Genomic DNA, 17,572 nt, shown 5'->3' with positions numbered 1-17,572 from the left:
AGACTCTAACTCAGCATTCTAATCACATGGAGCTTCTTTTCGGTACTTAAATACACCATGTTTCTTTCCACCTCAGTAGGTGTTGAAACACAAGTTATCATCTTCTCTCAGTCTTAACCGAAACTGATTCTTCACTGCATTTCCTCCTTTTCCCCAGCTCACTGCATTAGAAATCCTGGAGTCACTGATTTCCTTTCAGATAGACCCGAGATCTACGCTTTCTGCTCCCTTCACCCCTCTGCCTGCCATGCAGCTTCAGCGCATGGTCCCGTCGCAACTAGGTACTGTGATGGCGACTGCAGTCTTTGCTTCCAGCCTTCTCTTGCAAGTGCTTCCTTCCCCCGCCCTCCCCGGCGTAGCCGATATGAACCTCTCGTCCTGAGACCCATTTTTCAGTTGTATTACTCCTTGGTTAAAAGACTGGAGAATGAAATGGCAACCCACTCCAGTGTTCTTGCCTGAAGAATTCTAGGCACAGAGAAGCCTGGCAGGCTACAGTCCATGGGGTCACAAAGAGTCGGACATGACTGAATGACTGTCACTCACTGAAAAGACCTAGAGTAGATTCCTGATGCACAAAATCCAGAGTGCCTGCCTTTGGGTCCTCTGTTATCAGTCCTTGGACCTTGTCTCTCTAGTTCTGTTGCTCTTTGCACACATTCTGGGACAAGCAGGTATTCCATTTCTTTCCCCTGGAGACCTTGTTTTTTTTCTGCCTTTTATTCTCTGTTCTAACTTTGGCCACCATGTCCTGGAAAGCTTTTCAACTACTGAAGCCCCCTGTGATTTCTTTGTCTCTGAACTCTACTTATAATATTTTCTATATTTCATATGTGCCAGTATTATTTCCTGACCTCAATTACAAGTTTAATAACAGAGACATGTCTTAGAGGAATTTTATATGCTTAGTTGAGTATTCACCTAACTATAGGTACTTAATAAAGGCTTTGATGATGCCCAGAAGATTGATTTTTCCAGTTTTTTAAAAAATTGAAATACAGTTGATTTATAATATTGCATTAGTTTCAGTTGCACAGCATAGTTATTCAGGACTTGGCAGATTATAGTCCATTGTAGGTCATTAGAGGAATCCATTGTAGGTTATTAGAAGATAATAGATATAATTCCCTGTGCTATACAGTAAATCTTGTTGCTTATCTATTTTATATGTAGTAATTTATAGTTGTTAATCCAAAACTCCTAATTTGTGTCTCCCCTCTCCCTCTTCCCTTTGGTAACCATAAATTTGGTTTCTATTTCTGTGAGCTCAGAAGATTCATTTTGATATCATTTAGCAGATGCTGCCAATTCATTGCTAATCAAGGACTGTGAGTAGTTAATATTATAACTGTTGTGTCCTACATGTTGGACATGACTTGACAATAAATACCAATCTAGGTTGAAAACAAGAAAAATTCATCTTACTGGGCTCTAATGCTCCAAGGTTCTTTTATGTTAGTCAAGTTCTCACTTTTCACAGAATTAGACTTCCTCCTAATATTATAGCTATTTGCATAGTAGTGCTTCATAGTTTTCAAGTTTTACTTAAATGAATCATCTCATTTAATCCTCATTACAGCTTTTGAGCCAAATGGTATTATCCTTATTTTTTACAGAAGAAATTAAAGTATAAAAAACTTAAGAGTGTGAGTCACCCAGCTAGTTTTTATGGAGCCCAGACCAGAATCTAGTTCCTCTTTTAATTTTTTAAATGCAATTTTTTTCCAGCTTTATTGAGATACAATTGACAAATGACATTACGTAAGTTTAAGGTATGTGTGCTAAGTCACTTCAGTCATGTCTGGCTCTTTGCAACCCTATGGACTGTAGCCCACCAGGCTCCTCTGTCCATGGGATGCTCCAGGCAAGAATACTATAGTGGGTTTCCATGCCCTCCTCCAGGGGATCTTCCCCACCCAGGGATCAAACCCATGTCTCTCACATCTCCTGCAGGCAGGCAGGTTCTTTACCATTAGAGCCACATGGGAAGTCCAAGTTTAAGGTGTAAAATGATGATTTCATGCTTGTATATGTTGTGAAATGATTACCACAGTAAGTTAATACATGCATCACTTCATGTAGTTACCTTTTTTTTTTGTGGTGAGAATATTTAAGGTCTTCTCTTAGGTGATTTCAAGTATACAACATTGTATTGTTTTAACTGTGGTTCCCATGCTCTACGTTAGATCTGTAAAACTTAGTCATCTGTAACTGAAATGTGTGCCTTTGACCAACATCTCTCCATTTCCCCCAGCCCCTTCGTAACCCCCATTCTACTTTATTTCTGTGAGTCTGACTTTTGGATTCTATACCTGAGTGAAGTCATATACTTGTCTATACAGGATATACTTCTCTTTCTGTGTCTGACTTATTTCACTTAGCATAATGCCCTCAGGGTTCATCCATGTTGTCACAAATAGCGGGATTTCCTTCTTTTTGTGGCTGAATAATATTCCTTTTGGTGTGTAGGCACGCGCGTGTGTGAGGTAGAGTGAGAGAGAGCAAGCTAGCTATCCATACCACATTTCATCTTGCGACAGATGCTTAGCTGGCTTCATGTGCTGGCAATTGTGAATAACGTTGCAGTGAGCATCAGAGGTGCAGGTATCGCTTCACCTTGGTGACTGCATTTCTTTCAGGTCCATACCAAAAGTCGGATTGCTAAATCATATGGTAGTCTTATTTTTGACTTTTTGAGGAAACTCCATACTGTTTTCCCTAATGGCTGTGCCAGTTCCCATTCCTACTAACAGTGCAGGGTTTCTCTCTTCTCCACATACTTGCCAGCAATTACCTCTTTTCTTTTTGATGATGGCCATTCTTTCAGGTATGAGGTTGCCATCTCATTGTGGTTTTGATTTGCATTTCCCTGATGATTGGTGAGACCGAGCACCTTTTCATGTACCTGTTGGCCATTTGTGTGTCTAGTGTCTGTTCAGGTCCTTTGCCCATTTTAAACCATATTTATTTGGCTTTTTGGCTGTTGAGTTATACGAGTTCCTTATACATTGAGGATATTAATCCTTTACCAGATAGATGGTTTGCAGATATTTTTTTCTCTTTCCATAGATTGCCTTTTTATTTTGGGCTCCTTTTTTAACTGCCTTATTTCTTTTCTGCTAGAGAAACTACCCTTGATCATACCTAATCATTTTTTGCCAGAGACCTTTGTCCTTGTGTATTGCAGTTGTTCGGTAACTGATTGCTAGAAAAAAAGAAGATTCATCAGCTGCTTTCCAGAATAGTTGAAAAGAGGTTACATTTCTCTTTTTAATGGATTAGTATTTCAATTAATACGGTTTTTGCCTTGGTATCTTTCTAAAAACTACTCTTAATGAAATTTGCTTATGGATGGTGTCATGAGTGAAGTCTAAAGCTAACTGGTATAGTTGGGTATTAACTAGTTACTCTCCACATCTCTGGTAGACCATGTGCCCAGCACCAAAACTAAAATAATCAGACCTGTAGCATGCCTGGCCAGAAAAGGCCAGGCTGAGCTCAGGTACTGAAATGTCAAACTCAGAGCTCCCTCACCAAAGGAGGTCTAGACTTGAGACTGTGAATCTTTACCCCTTGCCGGTTCTATTTGATTACAGAGGCATGGCACTTGCAAAGCTTTTAAAAACTTGTTTCATGTTTTTAAAATCCCTGGGAGCTACAGAGTGGGTGTTCAGACCAAAAAGGCTGCTTCCTGGAGTGTTTATGCCAAGGATCATTTTTAGAGAGTTATGTGGAATGGAATTGGGTCTGACGTCAATTCTCAGTGTGCTTTCTCTCCCCTGGAGGAATAGCCATATGTAGAGACAGATGTGAGCCTTGAAGTCTTTTTTACATATAAATAATGCTGAGAGAGAATGAGAACAGTACTGTGAGTTAGAGGTTGGGGAAGAACAGAGTTTGCTGCAAGCCAGAGATGACCAAGTTGTTTTTATATGCACTTTTTCAAACCTTAAGTTGTGTATAACCCATAAGCCTAAATGTGCACAAAACATAAATGTACATTAAATTAGTAATAATACATAATAACAGAACAAATACCTGTGTAATCATCACGCAGGTCAAATACTAGAACATTATCAGCACCCAGAAGTTCCCCGAGTAATTCCTTTGATCACTACCCCATTTCCTCTTTTGCTTACGATAAAAATGTTTTTGCTTTTCTCTTTAGATTTACTGCTTTTGTAAGCATTCCTAAACAACTTAAATTAGTTTTGCCTGTTTTTGAACTTCATATGCATGGAATCATACTGCATTTTTATATGTCTTGATCCTTTTGCTTAACATTTTCTTTGTAATCACATGTTGATAAGTGTAGGGTAGTTTGTTCTCTTTTATTACAGTATAGATTTCATTGTATGGCTATATCACTATTATTTTACTATTGATCATTTTTTGGTTGTTTCCCATCTGGGCCAGCTGTAAATAATGCCGCTTCGAATATTCTTGAACTTATCTTTTGGTGCATGCATTCCTGTTGAATATACATTAGCTTGAACCATGTGAAATTACCATTTTGTGTGTGTGTGTGTATCAGTCACATATTAATGATTCCATATGGTTCATTCTAATACCTACGAGTAGAATTTCTGGATCATAAGAAATGCATATGTTCAATTTTAGCAGATTCTGCCAAATTCTTTTCTGAAAATTTTGCACCAACTTAATCTCCTGCTAGCAATGTATAAGAATCGCTCCATATTCTGGTCAATATTTGGTATTATAATTTTTCATGTAACTTTGATTGGCATTTCCTTGGTTACTAATGCAGTTGAATGCTTTTTGGTTTTGGCCACTTTGATTTCTTCTTCTGAAGTACCTATTCAAATCGTTTGCCCATTTTCCTGTTGGATGGTCCTTTTTGGTCTAATTGCCTGGTAGGTGTTCTTTATATATTCTAGACATGAGTGCTTGATTGTGAATATATTGCATATATCTTCTCTCCTTCTTTGACTCATTGCTTCACTCCCTTACTGATATCTTTGATGAATGGATATTCCCAATTTTAATATAATCAAACTTATCCATCATTTCTTTTATAGTTAATACTTTTTGTGCTTGTCTAAAAGAGCTTTTGCCATATGTTAGATCTTGACAGTAGTCTCCCATATTATCTTCCAAGCGTTTTGCTTTTCACATTTAGTTCTGTAATCCATATGAAGTAGATTTTTTTACTTTATCAGTATTTTTTCACTGAAGTACAGTTTATTTTACAATGTGTTAATTTCTACTATACAGCAAAGTGATTCAGTTATATATATACATATATACATTCTTTTTAAAAAATACTCTTTTCCATTTCTGGTTTATCATGGAATATTGAATACAGTTCTCTAAGCTATACAGTAGGTCCTTGTTGTTTATTCATTGTGTGCAGAAGTCCAATTGCATTTCCCCTCCAATGGATATTCAGTTGTCCCAGCATGCATTAGTGAAGAGACCATACTCTTCCCACTGCTCTAAGGTGTCACTTTTATCATAGATCAGGGTCCATATGTGCCTGTAAGCTGTTTTATTTGGTGGTCTGTTCTAATCCAGCACTAATACCTCGTTGTCTTAGTTACCATAACAAGTACCCACCTCGTTCTTTTCTAGGAGTGCCTGGACTGTCCTTGTCCTTTGCATTCCCAAATATATTTTAGAATCAGTTTGTAAAGTTTCATCAAAAAAGTCTATTGGCATTTTTATTGAGATTGCATTTAATCTCTCAATCAATTTATTTAGAATTCACATCTTTATAATAGTGAGTCTTTAACCTAGAAATAAGGTTTATCTTAAAGGTCTACTTTATGTTTATTAAAATTTTTTGAGATAAAATTCATCATTTCAATTATTTTTTATTATCCAATTTACCATTTTAATCATTTTTAGGTGTATAATTTAGTTGCATTAAGAACATCCATACTGTTATGCAATCATTACCACTCTCTCTCTCCAGAACCTTTTCAGTGACTTTCAATATGTTCACAGTGTTTCAGAGCATTTCATTGCCCAACCCCTGCCGCCAAAAAGATACCCATACCCATTAACTCCCCCAATCCTTAGCAACCACTAATCTGCTTTCTGTCTTAATGTGTTTGTCTCTTCTGGACATTTCTTATAAATGGAGTTACACAAGAATGGTCTTTTGTGTCTCTTTCACTTAATATAATGTTTTTAAGGTTCATCTTTGTTGTAGTATGTATCCTTTTTAAGACAGTGATATACCGCTGCGTTTTAGACCTATTTTAATTATATGAATATACCACATTATAAATTCATCAGTTGATAGACACTTGTCAATAAAATTCTATAACTTTTTATGGAGGCCTTGCCCATATTTTGTTAGATTTATTCCAAGCCACATGTTTTCAAATCCTTGTGAATGGTATTTTTATAATATAATTTGAAAATATGTAATTTTTTTCAGTGTAATTTAGTATGTTGTTTACTGCTGTTATGTAGGAATATATGATGTTGATTTTACATTCTATAAATAGTTTAAAGTTTGATAAACTCTCTTAATTCCAAAAATTTTTCTGTTGACTCTTTTGGATTTTATACCTACCAATCATATCATTGTGATGAATAAATGAGTTTTTTTTTCTTTTCATTTCTTCTACTATTTGTTTTTTCCTTTTATCTTTTGCTGCTGACTAGACTCTCTAGTGAAGTGTTGAATAGAGTAATGATAACAAGTGGCCTCAACTTATTCCTGCTTCCAAAGGGAAAGCTTTCAACCCTTCATCAAGGTTGAAATATGATATTTGCTATAGATCTAATTGTATTTCAAATGGTCTTTATCTTAGCTGAAACCTGGCATTCTTAGACAACGCTTTTTTGGTTTTAATTTTTAAGCAACATTTAGATGAGCTCCTGAGAGTACTTTGCCTCTCACTTGGCCATTTGGGCAGCTGATGTGTGACACTGGCAGTCACACTGACTTGAGCCCAATATGGCTCTACTGGGCTTCCCTGGTGGCTCAGATGGTACAGGACCCACCTGCAATTAGGGAGACCTGGGCTCGACCCATAGGTTGCGAAGATCTCCTGGACGAAAGCATGGCAACCCACTCTAGTATCTTGCCTGGAGGATCCCCATGGACAGAGGAGCCTGGTGGGCTACAGCCCCATGGGGTCACAAAGAGTCAGGCACAACTGAAACAACTAAACACACACATGGCTCTACTATAAACTCTTGTTGTGATTTTGGTGAGGATTGTATATCTTTTTAGGGTGAGAACTTGTTTATTTGTTATTTATTTCTATATCGTTAGCACTAACTTATTAATGCCTAGTATATCGTAGGGACTTAATATAGATCTTGAAAAAAATGAAGTTATATAATTTGTCTCTGAGTCTTGGATTCCTCATTTATAAAATAGGAATTAAAAATTCCTCTATAAGCCTTTATATAATGATTTCAAAAATGATATGTGTAACATACTTGCATATAAAAAAAAACACTGAAAATTAGTAGTTTCCTTCCCTTGAGATTTACCTTCCTTTAACTGACTACATTAGTAATTAAGAGGGTTCTGGGACTGATTTCTAATGTTGGGGGTGGGGGAATTCCCCACAGTAACAACAATTCTCAGACACCATCTGGGCATCCTGCAACTCAATGCAACTCTTGTGCTGTCTACCCAGAGACAGCATCAGACTCCACAGATTGAGGGCTGAGTCCTATAAGACTGCCCCCTTCTCCTGCCACCTCAGATGTCAATCTCAAGCCCAGGCTGGTACCTGTTTCTGACTGGCTGGTGACAGACTGGGGCCATGAGCCCCTTCTTGGACTTCAGCTGCTGGTTGTAAGTCCAGGTTGTTCCTTGTAATTCTGATTGACTCAGTGTAAAGCAGAGTCTCCCACGACCCTCTCCTTGGGTTTGATTAATTTGCTAGAGTATCACCACAGAAAAACATTTTACTTACTAGAGAACTGGTTTACTATAAAAGGATATAATTCGGGAACAGCCAGATGAAAGAGATGAATAGGGCAAGATATGAGGGAAGAGTTCGGGTCTTCATGCTCTTTCCACGTTCAGCACCCTTCCCGAATCTCCAAGCATTCACCAACCTGGAAGTTTTCTAAACCTAGGCTTTCAGGGTTTTATGGAGGTGTCCTGACACAGGAATGATTAATTAAATCACTGGCTGTCTCCAGCCCTTTGCCCCTCCTCTGGTGATTGGAAAGACAAACATTCTATTCACATGGTTAGTTCATCTGGTGACTAGCACCCCCTGCCATCTCTAGGGGATTTCCAAAAGTCACCCCATTAACCTAAGCTCAGTTGTGGTACACAGGGGCTAGCTATGAATAACAAGACATTCCACTCACCATTATTGCTTTGAAGAGATATCAGGAACTGAAGATAAGAGGCCAAACATTTTAACAAAAAATGCTCCCATTGCTCTTATTGCCTAGGAAATTACCAGGGTTTGGGGAGCTGTCAGTCAGCAACCTTGGAAAAAGGCCCCCCAAGAATATTTATTATAAATCATGTCACAGTGATGTTCTCCATCTTTGGGCTTTTATTTAACATCATAGAAACTGTGTATTATATTTTTTTGAACTGTGGTTGATTTACAATATTGTACTAGTTTTGGGTGTACTGGCTTCCCTGGTGACTCAGCTGGTAAAGAATCTGCCTGCAATGAGGGAGACCTGGATTTGATCCCTGGGTTGGGAAAATTCCCTGGAGAAGGGACTGGCTACCCACTCCAGTATTCTGGCCTGGAGCATTCTATGGACTGTATAGTCCATGGGGTCGCAAAGAGTCGGACATGACTGAGCGACTTCCACTTTGGGTATACAACAGGTGATTCACACACAGACATACACACACATTCTTTTCAGAATCTTTCACATTATAGGTTATTATAAGATACTGCATATAGTTCCCTATGCTATGCAATAAATCCTTGTTGTTTATCTTATATATAGTAGTGTGTACCTGTTAATCACATACTCCTAATTTATCCCTCTGCCACCCTTCTTCCTTTATAAACCATACATTTGTTTTCTATGTCTGTGAGCCTATTTCTGGTTTGTAAATAAGTTCATTAGTATTTTTTAGATTCCACGTGTAAATGATATATAATGTTCATCTTTCTATGACTTACTTCACTTATGATAATCTCTGGGTCCATCCATATTGCTGCAGATGGCACTATTTCATTCTTATTTATGGCTGAATGATATACAACATCTTCTTTATCCCTTTATCTGTTGATGAACACTTAGGTGCTTCCATGTTTGGGCTATTTTAAATAGTGTTGCTATGAACATTGGTGTGTGTGTATTGAATTTTTTTTAAGTCTACATTTTTAAAATTATTATTATTAAAAAGGCTTAAAAACTTCTCCCCTTGCTTTGAGATGAGAGGAGGAATAGTTCGAGATGAACCATTTAACTGCAAAAGTATCCTACAGATTTTGTAGCATGTTCAGTTGGATTAATCAATTTTGTGAGAAGCACAGTACCAACAGGGTTTTAAATTAAATGCATTAATAATTTCCTATGAGTATGAGTGATCTTATGATGTATCCATATTGTGAGCAACTGGATGACTCTAGTTTTGCCAGTAGTTACTATATACATTTCATAATCTCTACTCTTGCAGTTCTTGTATCTGCTTTACTGATCTTTTGTTGCAGGGACAGTTCTTGTGTCTCTGTCAGTTCTGTTGAAGTTTGAAGGAAACAGTGTGCATGATGTCTTTGAACTACTTGTGAGGTATACGGCAACCCCACTGGCTCTGGCAGCAGAGACGGGGCTTCTCACACACTAACATTTTTGTTTGATCAGGCCTCTCAGTCTCTGAAACAAAAGGTGATAGTTTGGAAGGGAGCAATAGTGAGCCACAAAAGAAAGTTTTTTGAGTAGGTTGTGGACTCTTGCTAGCTTCAGAAGTGTTTGTGAGGCTAGAGAGACTTCATGCCCAAACTGGAGTCAAAACTCCCAGAGCTTACATATATATTTGGCTGGGTGAGTTGATGTCTCCTCCCTCCCCCCAGGAACCTAAATAATACCCTAACACCCAGCACTCTTATCTGAGCGAAGAGAGCACTGATAACATCTGAGAACTTTGATGTTTGTGCTTCTAAAACCCTGCCTGAATTCTTAGGGTTACAATTTATCTTTCTTACCCTGAAAGGATCTTTGCAATTCCTGATGAGAGTTCATCTTTCTCCATTACAGATTGACATCAGTAAATGCCATTATTTAGTGGATTTGGACACCATGAGAGAAACACCCCGGGAGCCAAAATATTCATCCAATAGAGAAGAATGGATCAACTTGGCCTACAGACCATTCCTTGATGCTTCTAGGTATGTGGCTTTAATCCTAAGAAGTGTACTAGGACTAATAAGGATGAAAACTGGAATCTGGGATTGAATAACTTCCAGTCCTGGGCTAACTCTAGTATCCATTTATTTTATCTGTGTCCAGTTCCCTGAGAAATCTAAAAGAGTACTCTCCTTTTCTAGGCATCAGAATACAAAGTATATTCTGGTATCATCCAAATAAAAGAATCTATAAACAGATAGATCCACTGAAGAAAACACAAAATGTTTGACATTGAGTATTTTTGACAATAAACTTCAGATTTCTTAACCAGAGTTTTCTAATACTGTTAGGAAGATTGACTATGTTCTTTGTGGAGCTAGAAATTCATATCAATTATTTTTGGGCTCAAAGCTCAGTCAGAGATAAGGCCAGGCCTTACTATATCTTAAGTAAAGAAAACAAATAGACTAGATCTTGACTAGCTCTTCAGAAAGGCCTCAGAATTCATGATAAGAGGGGATTCAGGACGTTCAGGTAAAGCAGTAATAAATGGGAGAGAATTAGAAGGTATAGGTTGTCTGTGGGCCCAGGTCCAGGTAGACAGACAGTTGAAGTTCAAGGAGATTAAAGCTGAAGGAGGTCCAAGGAGGTCTCATAGGCAAAGCCCAGGAACCAAGAGGTCAAGTAAAAACCAAAGGGTGAAGGACCAGGTCTTGAGAGGCAGATTTGGGACTCAGAAACAGGGAGGAAAATATTTTCAGGAAGAGAGAATGATCAGAACCTACTGATAAATAAGGTGAAGAATAACAGCTGTCCATTGGATTTGACAGTTGATAAAAGCAATTTTGGTGGAGTGGTGGGGGCATAGAATTTGAGAGATTAGAGGGATTGAAGCAAAAATGGCAGGAGAAACGCAGCAAGATGGTGGAGTAGAGGGACGTGTGCTCAGCCCTTCTTATGAAAACACCAAAGTCATAACTAACTGCTCAACAGTCCCTGACGAAAAGAGTCGCTGAAACCTACCAAAAAAGATACCCTACAACCAAAGACAAGAAGAAGCCACAACGAGATGGCAGGAGGGGCGCAATCACAATAAACTCGAACCCCATAGACACCAGGTGGCGACCTACAAACTGGAAAATAATTATACCATAGAAGTTCTCCCACAGAAGTGAACTTTGTGAGCCCCACATTGGACTGCCCGGCCCAGGGGTCTAGCAGCAGGAGGAGGAGCCCCCAGAGAATCTGACTTTGGAGACCAGTGGTATTTGAGCACAGGAATTCCACAGGACTGGAGAAAACAGAAACTCCCCTCTTGGAGGGCATACACAGGGTGTTATGGGCATCTGGATCCAGGGGAAAATGCAGGGACCTCATAAGAGACTGGGCCAGCCTTACCTACTAGTGTTGGAGGGTCTCCTATGGAGGCAGGGGACAGCTATGGCTCACTGGAGGGACAGGGACACTGGTGGCATGGGTCTGACAAGTGCTTATTGGCATGAGCCCTCTAGGAGGCTGCCATTTTCTAACTAAGACCTGGCCCCACCCAACAGCCTGTAGGCTCCAGTGCCAGGACTCCTCAGGCCAGACAACCAACAGGGTGGGAACACAGCCCCATCCATCAGCAGACAGTCTGCTTAAAGTCGTCCTGAACAAACAGCTGCCTGATAATAAACACACCGGCAGGTATGGCCCCTCCCACCAGAGGGACAAGCCCCAGCTCCACCCACCAGTAGGCGGTTACCAGTCCCCCCAGCTAGGAAACCTGCACTAGCCTCTTGAGACAGTCTCATCCACCAGAGGACAGACAGCAGGAGCTAGAAGAACTACAATTCTGCAGCATATGGAACGGAAATCACAATCACAGAAAGTTAGACAAAGTGAGATGGTAGAGGAATATGTCCCAGATGAAGGAACAAGATAAAATCCCAAACAACTAAGTAAAGTGGAGATAGGCAATCTACCTGAAAAAGAATTTAAGAATAATGATGGGAAAGATGATCCAAGATCTTGGGAAAAGAATGGAGCCAAAGATTGAGAAGATACAAGAAATGTTTAACTAAGACGTAGAAGACAAACAGAGATGAACAATATACTAATTGAAATAAAGAATACACTAGAAGGAATCAGTAGCAGAATAATTGAGGCAGAAGAACAAATCAGTGACCTAGAAGACAGAATGGTAGAAATCACTGCTGTGGAATAGAATAAAGAAAAAAAAAAATGAAAAGAAATGACAGTTTAAAAGACCTCTGGGGTGACATTAAATACACCAACATTTGCATTATACGGATCACAGAAGAAGAAGAGAAAGAGAACATATCTAAGAAAATATTTGAAGAGATAATATAATAACTGAAAACTTTCCTAACATGGGAAAGGAAACAATTATCCAAGTCTAGAAAGTGCAGAGAGGCCTAGGCAGGATAAACCCAAGGAAGAACACACTGAGACACATAGTGATCAAATTAATAAACATTATAGACAAAGAAAAAGTATTAAAAGCAACAAAGGAAGAGTACCAGATAATACACAGGGGAACTCCCATAAGGTTATCAGCTGATTTCTCAGCAGAAACTTTGCAGACCAGAAGGGAGTGGCAGGATATATTTAAAGTGATGAAAAGGAAGAACCAACAACCGAGAATACTCTAGCCAGAAAGGCTGTCAGATTGGATGGTGAAATCAAAACCTTTACAGACAAGCAAAAACTCAGAGAATTCAGCACCACCAAAACAGCTTTGCAACAAATTCTAAAAGAACTTCTCTGGGAATAAAAAGGCTGCAACTAGAAACAAGAAAATTACAAATGGAAAAGCTCACCAGTAAAGGCAAACATACAGTAAAGGTAAGAAATCACCTGCGCACAAATACGATATCAAACTATGAGAAGAGCAGAACACAATGCAGGATACTGGAAATGCATTTGGTATTCAGAGATGAGCAAGTTAAAAAAAAAATGAGCAAGTTAAAACACTATTGTTTATATATAGATTGCTCTATCAAAGCCTTCTGGTAACTGCAAACTTGAAAGCTGCAGTAGATACACACACACACACACACACACACGGAATCAAAACACAACAGTAAAAGTCAATCATCAAATCAAAGTGAAGGGAACAAAAGAAAGGAAGAAAAAAGACCCACAAAAACAAATCCAAAACAGTTAACAAAGTGGCAGTAAGAACATAGATATTGATAATTACCTTAAGAGCTACCGTGTGTGGGGGCAGAGGCCAAGAGGAGCTATCCTACGTCCAACGTGAGGAGCGGTGGCTGTGCTTTGTGGGAGCAGCTGTGAAGAGATACCCCTCGTCCAAGGTAAGAGACACCCAAGTAAGACGGTAGACACTGAGAGAGGGCATCAGAGGGCAGACAGACTGGAACCACAATCACAGACAACTAGCCAATCTGATCACACGGACCACAGCTTGTCTAACTCAATGAAACTAAGCCATGCTGTGTGGGGCCACCTAAGACAGAGGGGTCATGGTGGAGAGGTCTGACAGAATGTGGTCCACTGGAGAAGGGAATGGCAAACCGCTTCAGTATTCTTGCCTTGAGAACCCCATGAACAGTATGAAAAGGCAAAATGATAGGACACTGAAAGATGAACTCCCCAGGTCAGTAGGTGCCCAATATGCTACTGGAGATCTGAAACTCCAATATTTTGGCCACCTGATACAAAGAGCTGACTCATTTGAAAAGACCCTGATGTTTGGAAAGATTTAAGGCGGGAAGAGAAGGGGACAACAGAGGATGAGATGGTTAGATGGCATCACTGACTCAATGGACATGAGTTTGGGTAATCTCCAGGAGTTGGTGATGGACAGGGAGGCCTGAAGTGTGGTGGTTCATGGGGTCTCAAAGAGTTGGACACGACTGAGCGGCTGAACTGAACTGAAACAGATAAAAGGCTCCAACCAAAAGACGTGGACTGGCTGAATGGATGACAAAAACAAGGCCACATATATGCTGTCTACAAGACACCCACTTCAGATCAAGGGACACAGACAGAACTGAAAGTGAGGGGATGGAAAAATGCATTCCATTCAAATGGAAATCAACAAGAAGCTGGAGCAGCAACATCATAGCAGACAAAATAGACTTTAAAATAAAGATCTAGTACAAAAGACAAAGAAGGACCCTACATAGTGATCAAAGGATCAATCCAAGAAGAAGCAGCTATAACAGTTTTAACTATATATGCACAACATAGAAACACCTCAATTTAAAGGCAAAAATTAATACTGTTTAGGTTGGTGCAAAAGTAACTGTGATTTTTGCATTGTTGAAATTTGCCATTTGATATTGGAATACATTATAAATAAATGTGGTTAAGTTAGACATCATTTTAATGCACATTTCTTGCTTTTTTTTGCTAATAACTTAATACTTGCTGTTTATTTTTTATTTATTTTAGACTATGGGTATACTGTTAGACAAAAAGCAAATTTGGGTGATTTTCTTGAGTTCAAAATGTGTCGTAAAGAAGCAGAGACAACTTGCAACATCAGCAACACATTTAGCCCAGGAACTGCTAATGAACGTACAATGCTGTGGTGGTTCCAGAACTTTTGCAAAGGAGATGAGAGCCTTAAAGATGAGGAGCTTAGTGGCTGGCCTTTACCAATCAGAAGTTGATAATGACAGTTGAGAGCCATTATTGAAGCTAATGTTCTTACAACTACACGAGAAGTTGCCGAGGAACTCAGGGTCAACCATTCTATGGTCGTTCGGCTTTTGAAGCAAATTGAAAAGGGTGAAAAAGCTTGATAAGTGGGTGCCTCATGAACTGACTGGAAGTCCAAAAAAACTGTTGTTATGAAGTGTCATCTTCTTTTATTCTATGCAACAACTGCAAATCATTTCTCGATTGAATTGTGACATGTGACAAAAAGTCTATCGTATATGACAACTGGTGATGACCAGCTCAGTGGCTGGACTGAGAAGAAGCTCCCAAGCACTTCCCCAAGACAAACTTGCACCAAAAAAGGTCATGGTCACAAGGTCATGGGGGTCTGCTTTCTGTCTGATCCACTACAACTTTCTGAATCCCAAGGAAGCCATTACATCTGAGAAGTATGCTCAGCAGGTCAATGAGATACACCAAAAACTGCAACATCTCCAGCCTCCAGTTGTCAATAGAAAGGGCCAGTTCTTCTCCATGACAGTGCCTGACCACAGGTCACACAACCATCACTTCAAAAACTGAACGAATTGGGCTTCAAAGTTTTGCTTCATCCTCCATATTCACCTGACCTCTCACCAACTGGCTACCACTTGTTCAAGCATCTTGACAACTTTTTGCAGGCAAAATGCTTCTACAACCAACAGGATGCAGAAAATGTTTTCTAAGAGTTCGTTAAATCCTGAAGAACAGATTTTTATGCTACAGGAATAAGCAAACAGTTCTCATTGGCAGAAATGTGTTGATTGTAATGGTTCCTATTTTGATTAATAAGTGTGTGTTTGAGCCTAGTTATTTAAAATTCACAATCCAAAACCATGATTACGTTTGCACCAACCTAATAGCAACCATAAAAGGAGAAATCAACAGTAACACAATAATAGTGGGGGACTTTTAACACCCACTTTCATTAATGGACCAGATGGACTTACTTGATATTTATAGAGCATTCCATCCGAAAGCAGCTGAATACACATTCTTCTCAAGTGCACACAGAATATTCTCCAGGGTTGATCACATTGTGGGCCACAAAACGAGCCTCAGTAAATTCAGGAAAGTTGAAATCATGTCAATTATCTCTTCCAACCACAACGCTGTGAAATTAGAAATCAATTACAAGAAAAAAACTGTTAAAAACATAAGCACGTGAAGGCTAAACAATATGCTAATAAACACTGGAGAAATCAAAGAGGAAATCAGAAAATACCTAGAGACAAATGACCACAAAAACATAATGACCCCAAACCCATGGGATGCAGCAAAAGCAGTTCTCAGAGGGAAGTTTATAGCGATACAATCTTGCCTTGGGAAACAAGAACCTCAAACAACCTAACCTTACATCTAAAGCAGCTAGAGAAAGAACAAAGCCCAAAGTTACTAGAAGGAAAGAAACCATAAAGATCAGAGCAGAAATAAATGAAATAGAGATGAAGAAAATAATAGAAAAGATCAATCATCAGGTCCTTGAGTGAGTAAGGAGGGAGTGGGGGTAGGCATTGGAGTGGGAGACCGTGACAGGTGATAGGATCATGACCTGATACTCAAAAAACCTGTCAGAATCAGAACAGTAGTAGGAGGGAACTTGAAATTCTCTTTCAAGCAGCAGCCAAGGTATGAATTTCTCTGCACCATACATATTCTCTTGGTGCCTGACTTATTATTTGATACAGTGTTTGGAGAGCAGGTCACTGTCGTGGCTTCATTTTTGAGTTGAGAAAACTATGACGACAAGAGATCTGGGCCTGAAAAGATCTCCAGCCCTGGAGGGTCAGTAGATCCCTAACAGCCTTCCTGTTAACAAAGGGAAGCAATGGCTGACGGATACTGACCAGCAGTGCCTTGGTCACAGAATAAATTCTCTTTATAGCAAATGGGCAAGGGAGTATTTTTGAAGCAACTTTTTTTTTTTGTTTTTCCTTTTGGTCTTAAAGGATTGGAGTGGGAAAAGTTCCTCATCTTCCCATTTCCCCTTTTGGTAGCACGTGGGCCCAGCGGCTGGTAGACATGAACTGAGAGCCTGTTTAAGGCAAAGAAGCCTGATGCTTGTACACCACTCACTGGAGAACTGAAAATCTTCTGAGGGAAGAGCAGACGGTGTTGGGCACCTTCTCACCTGCCTTGTGGTGAGCAGAGAGTGACGGAGGTGACCACACTGTCACTCAGTGATGTGGCCGAGCATCGCTCCTCCAGGGCCCTCTGGTCAGCACTCTCCTCAGTTAGTGGGAGCGGGGGACGCATTGGGAGCCCATGAAATATGAGAGCCTTTCCCAGAGATAGTATTTGCTGCTCCCCACTGAACATCTGCTTCCCTAAGCAGCTAGATTTTAAGGGCAGAAATAAGGCATAGTTTGATAGGCTCAGTTTGATAGACATTCATTGGCCACCTTCTGCATATAAGACTTTATAGCCTGTGTGCAGACAAGACCACTGCCTTGGGAGTTTATAGTTTACCCAGGGAGATGCACTGTAGTTCAGAGAGGAGCTACTGGGGCGTGAGAGGGAGGGGTTAGCTCCAAAAGGCTAGAATGGGTGAGACCAAGGAAGATTCCAAGAGGACATGACATCTGAAGATTCCACTGGCTCCGCTATGGGAGGTGGACTGGAAGGTGGGAAGGTG

General features: G+C 39.7%; 1 protein-coding gene across 2 annotated transcripts in view; it reads left to right on the top strand.

Annotated features, from left to right (window-relative positions):
• Window positions 1-17,572, top strand: part of ALG9 (ALG9 alpha-1,2-mannosyltransferase) — a 109,322-nt gene that overhangs the window by 70,254 nt on the left and 21,496 nt on the right. For both annotated transcript variants that reach the window (XM_069554992.1, XM_069554993.1), the window contains exon 14: window positions 10,177-10,307. In XM_069554992.1, the coding sequence (XP_069411093.1) occupies window positions 10,177-10,307 (131 nt within the window). The remainder of the gene's footprint in view (window positions 1-10,176; window positions 10,308-17,572) is intronic.

The sequence above is a fragment of the Ovis canadensis genome, chromosome 15 (assembly GCF_042477335.2).
Source record: "Ovis canadensis isolate MfBH-ARS-UI-01 breed Bighorn chromosome 15, ARS-UI_OviCan_v2, whole genome shotgun sequence".
Classification (NCBI taxonomy): Eukaryota; Metazoa; Chordata; class Mammalia; order Artiodactyla; family Bovidae; genus Ovis; species Ovis canadensis.
Note: the sequence above shows the minus strand (reverse complement) of the source record. Positions and strands in the feature narration are given on the sequence as shown.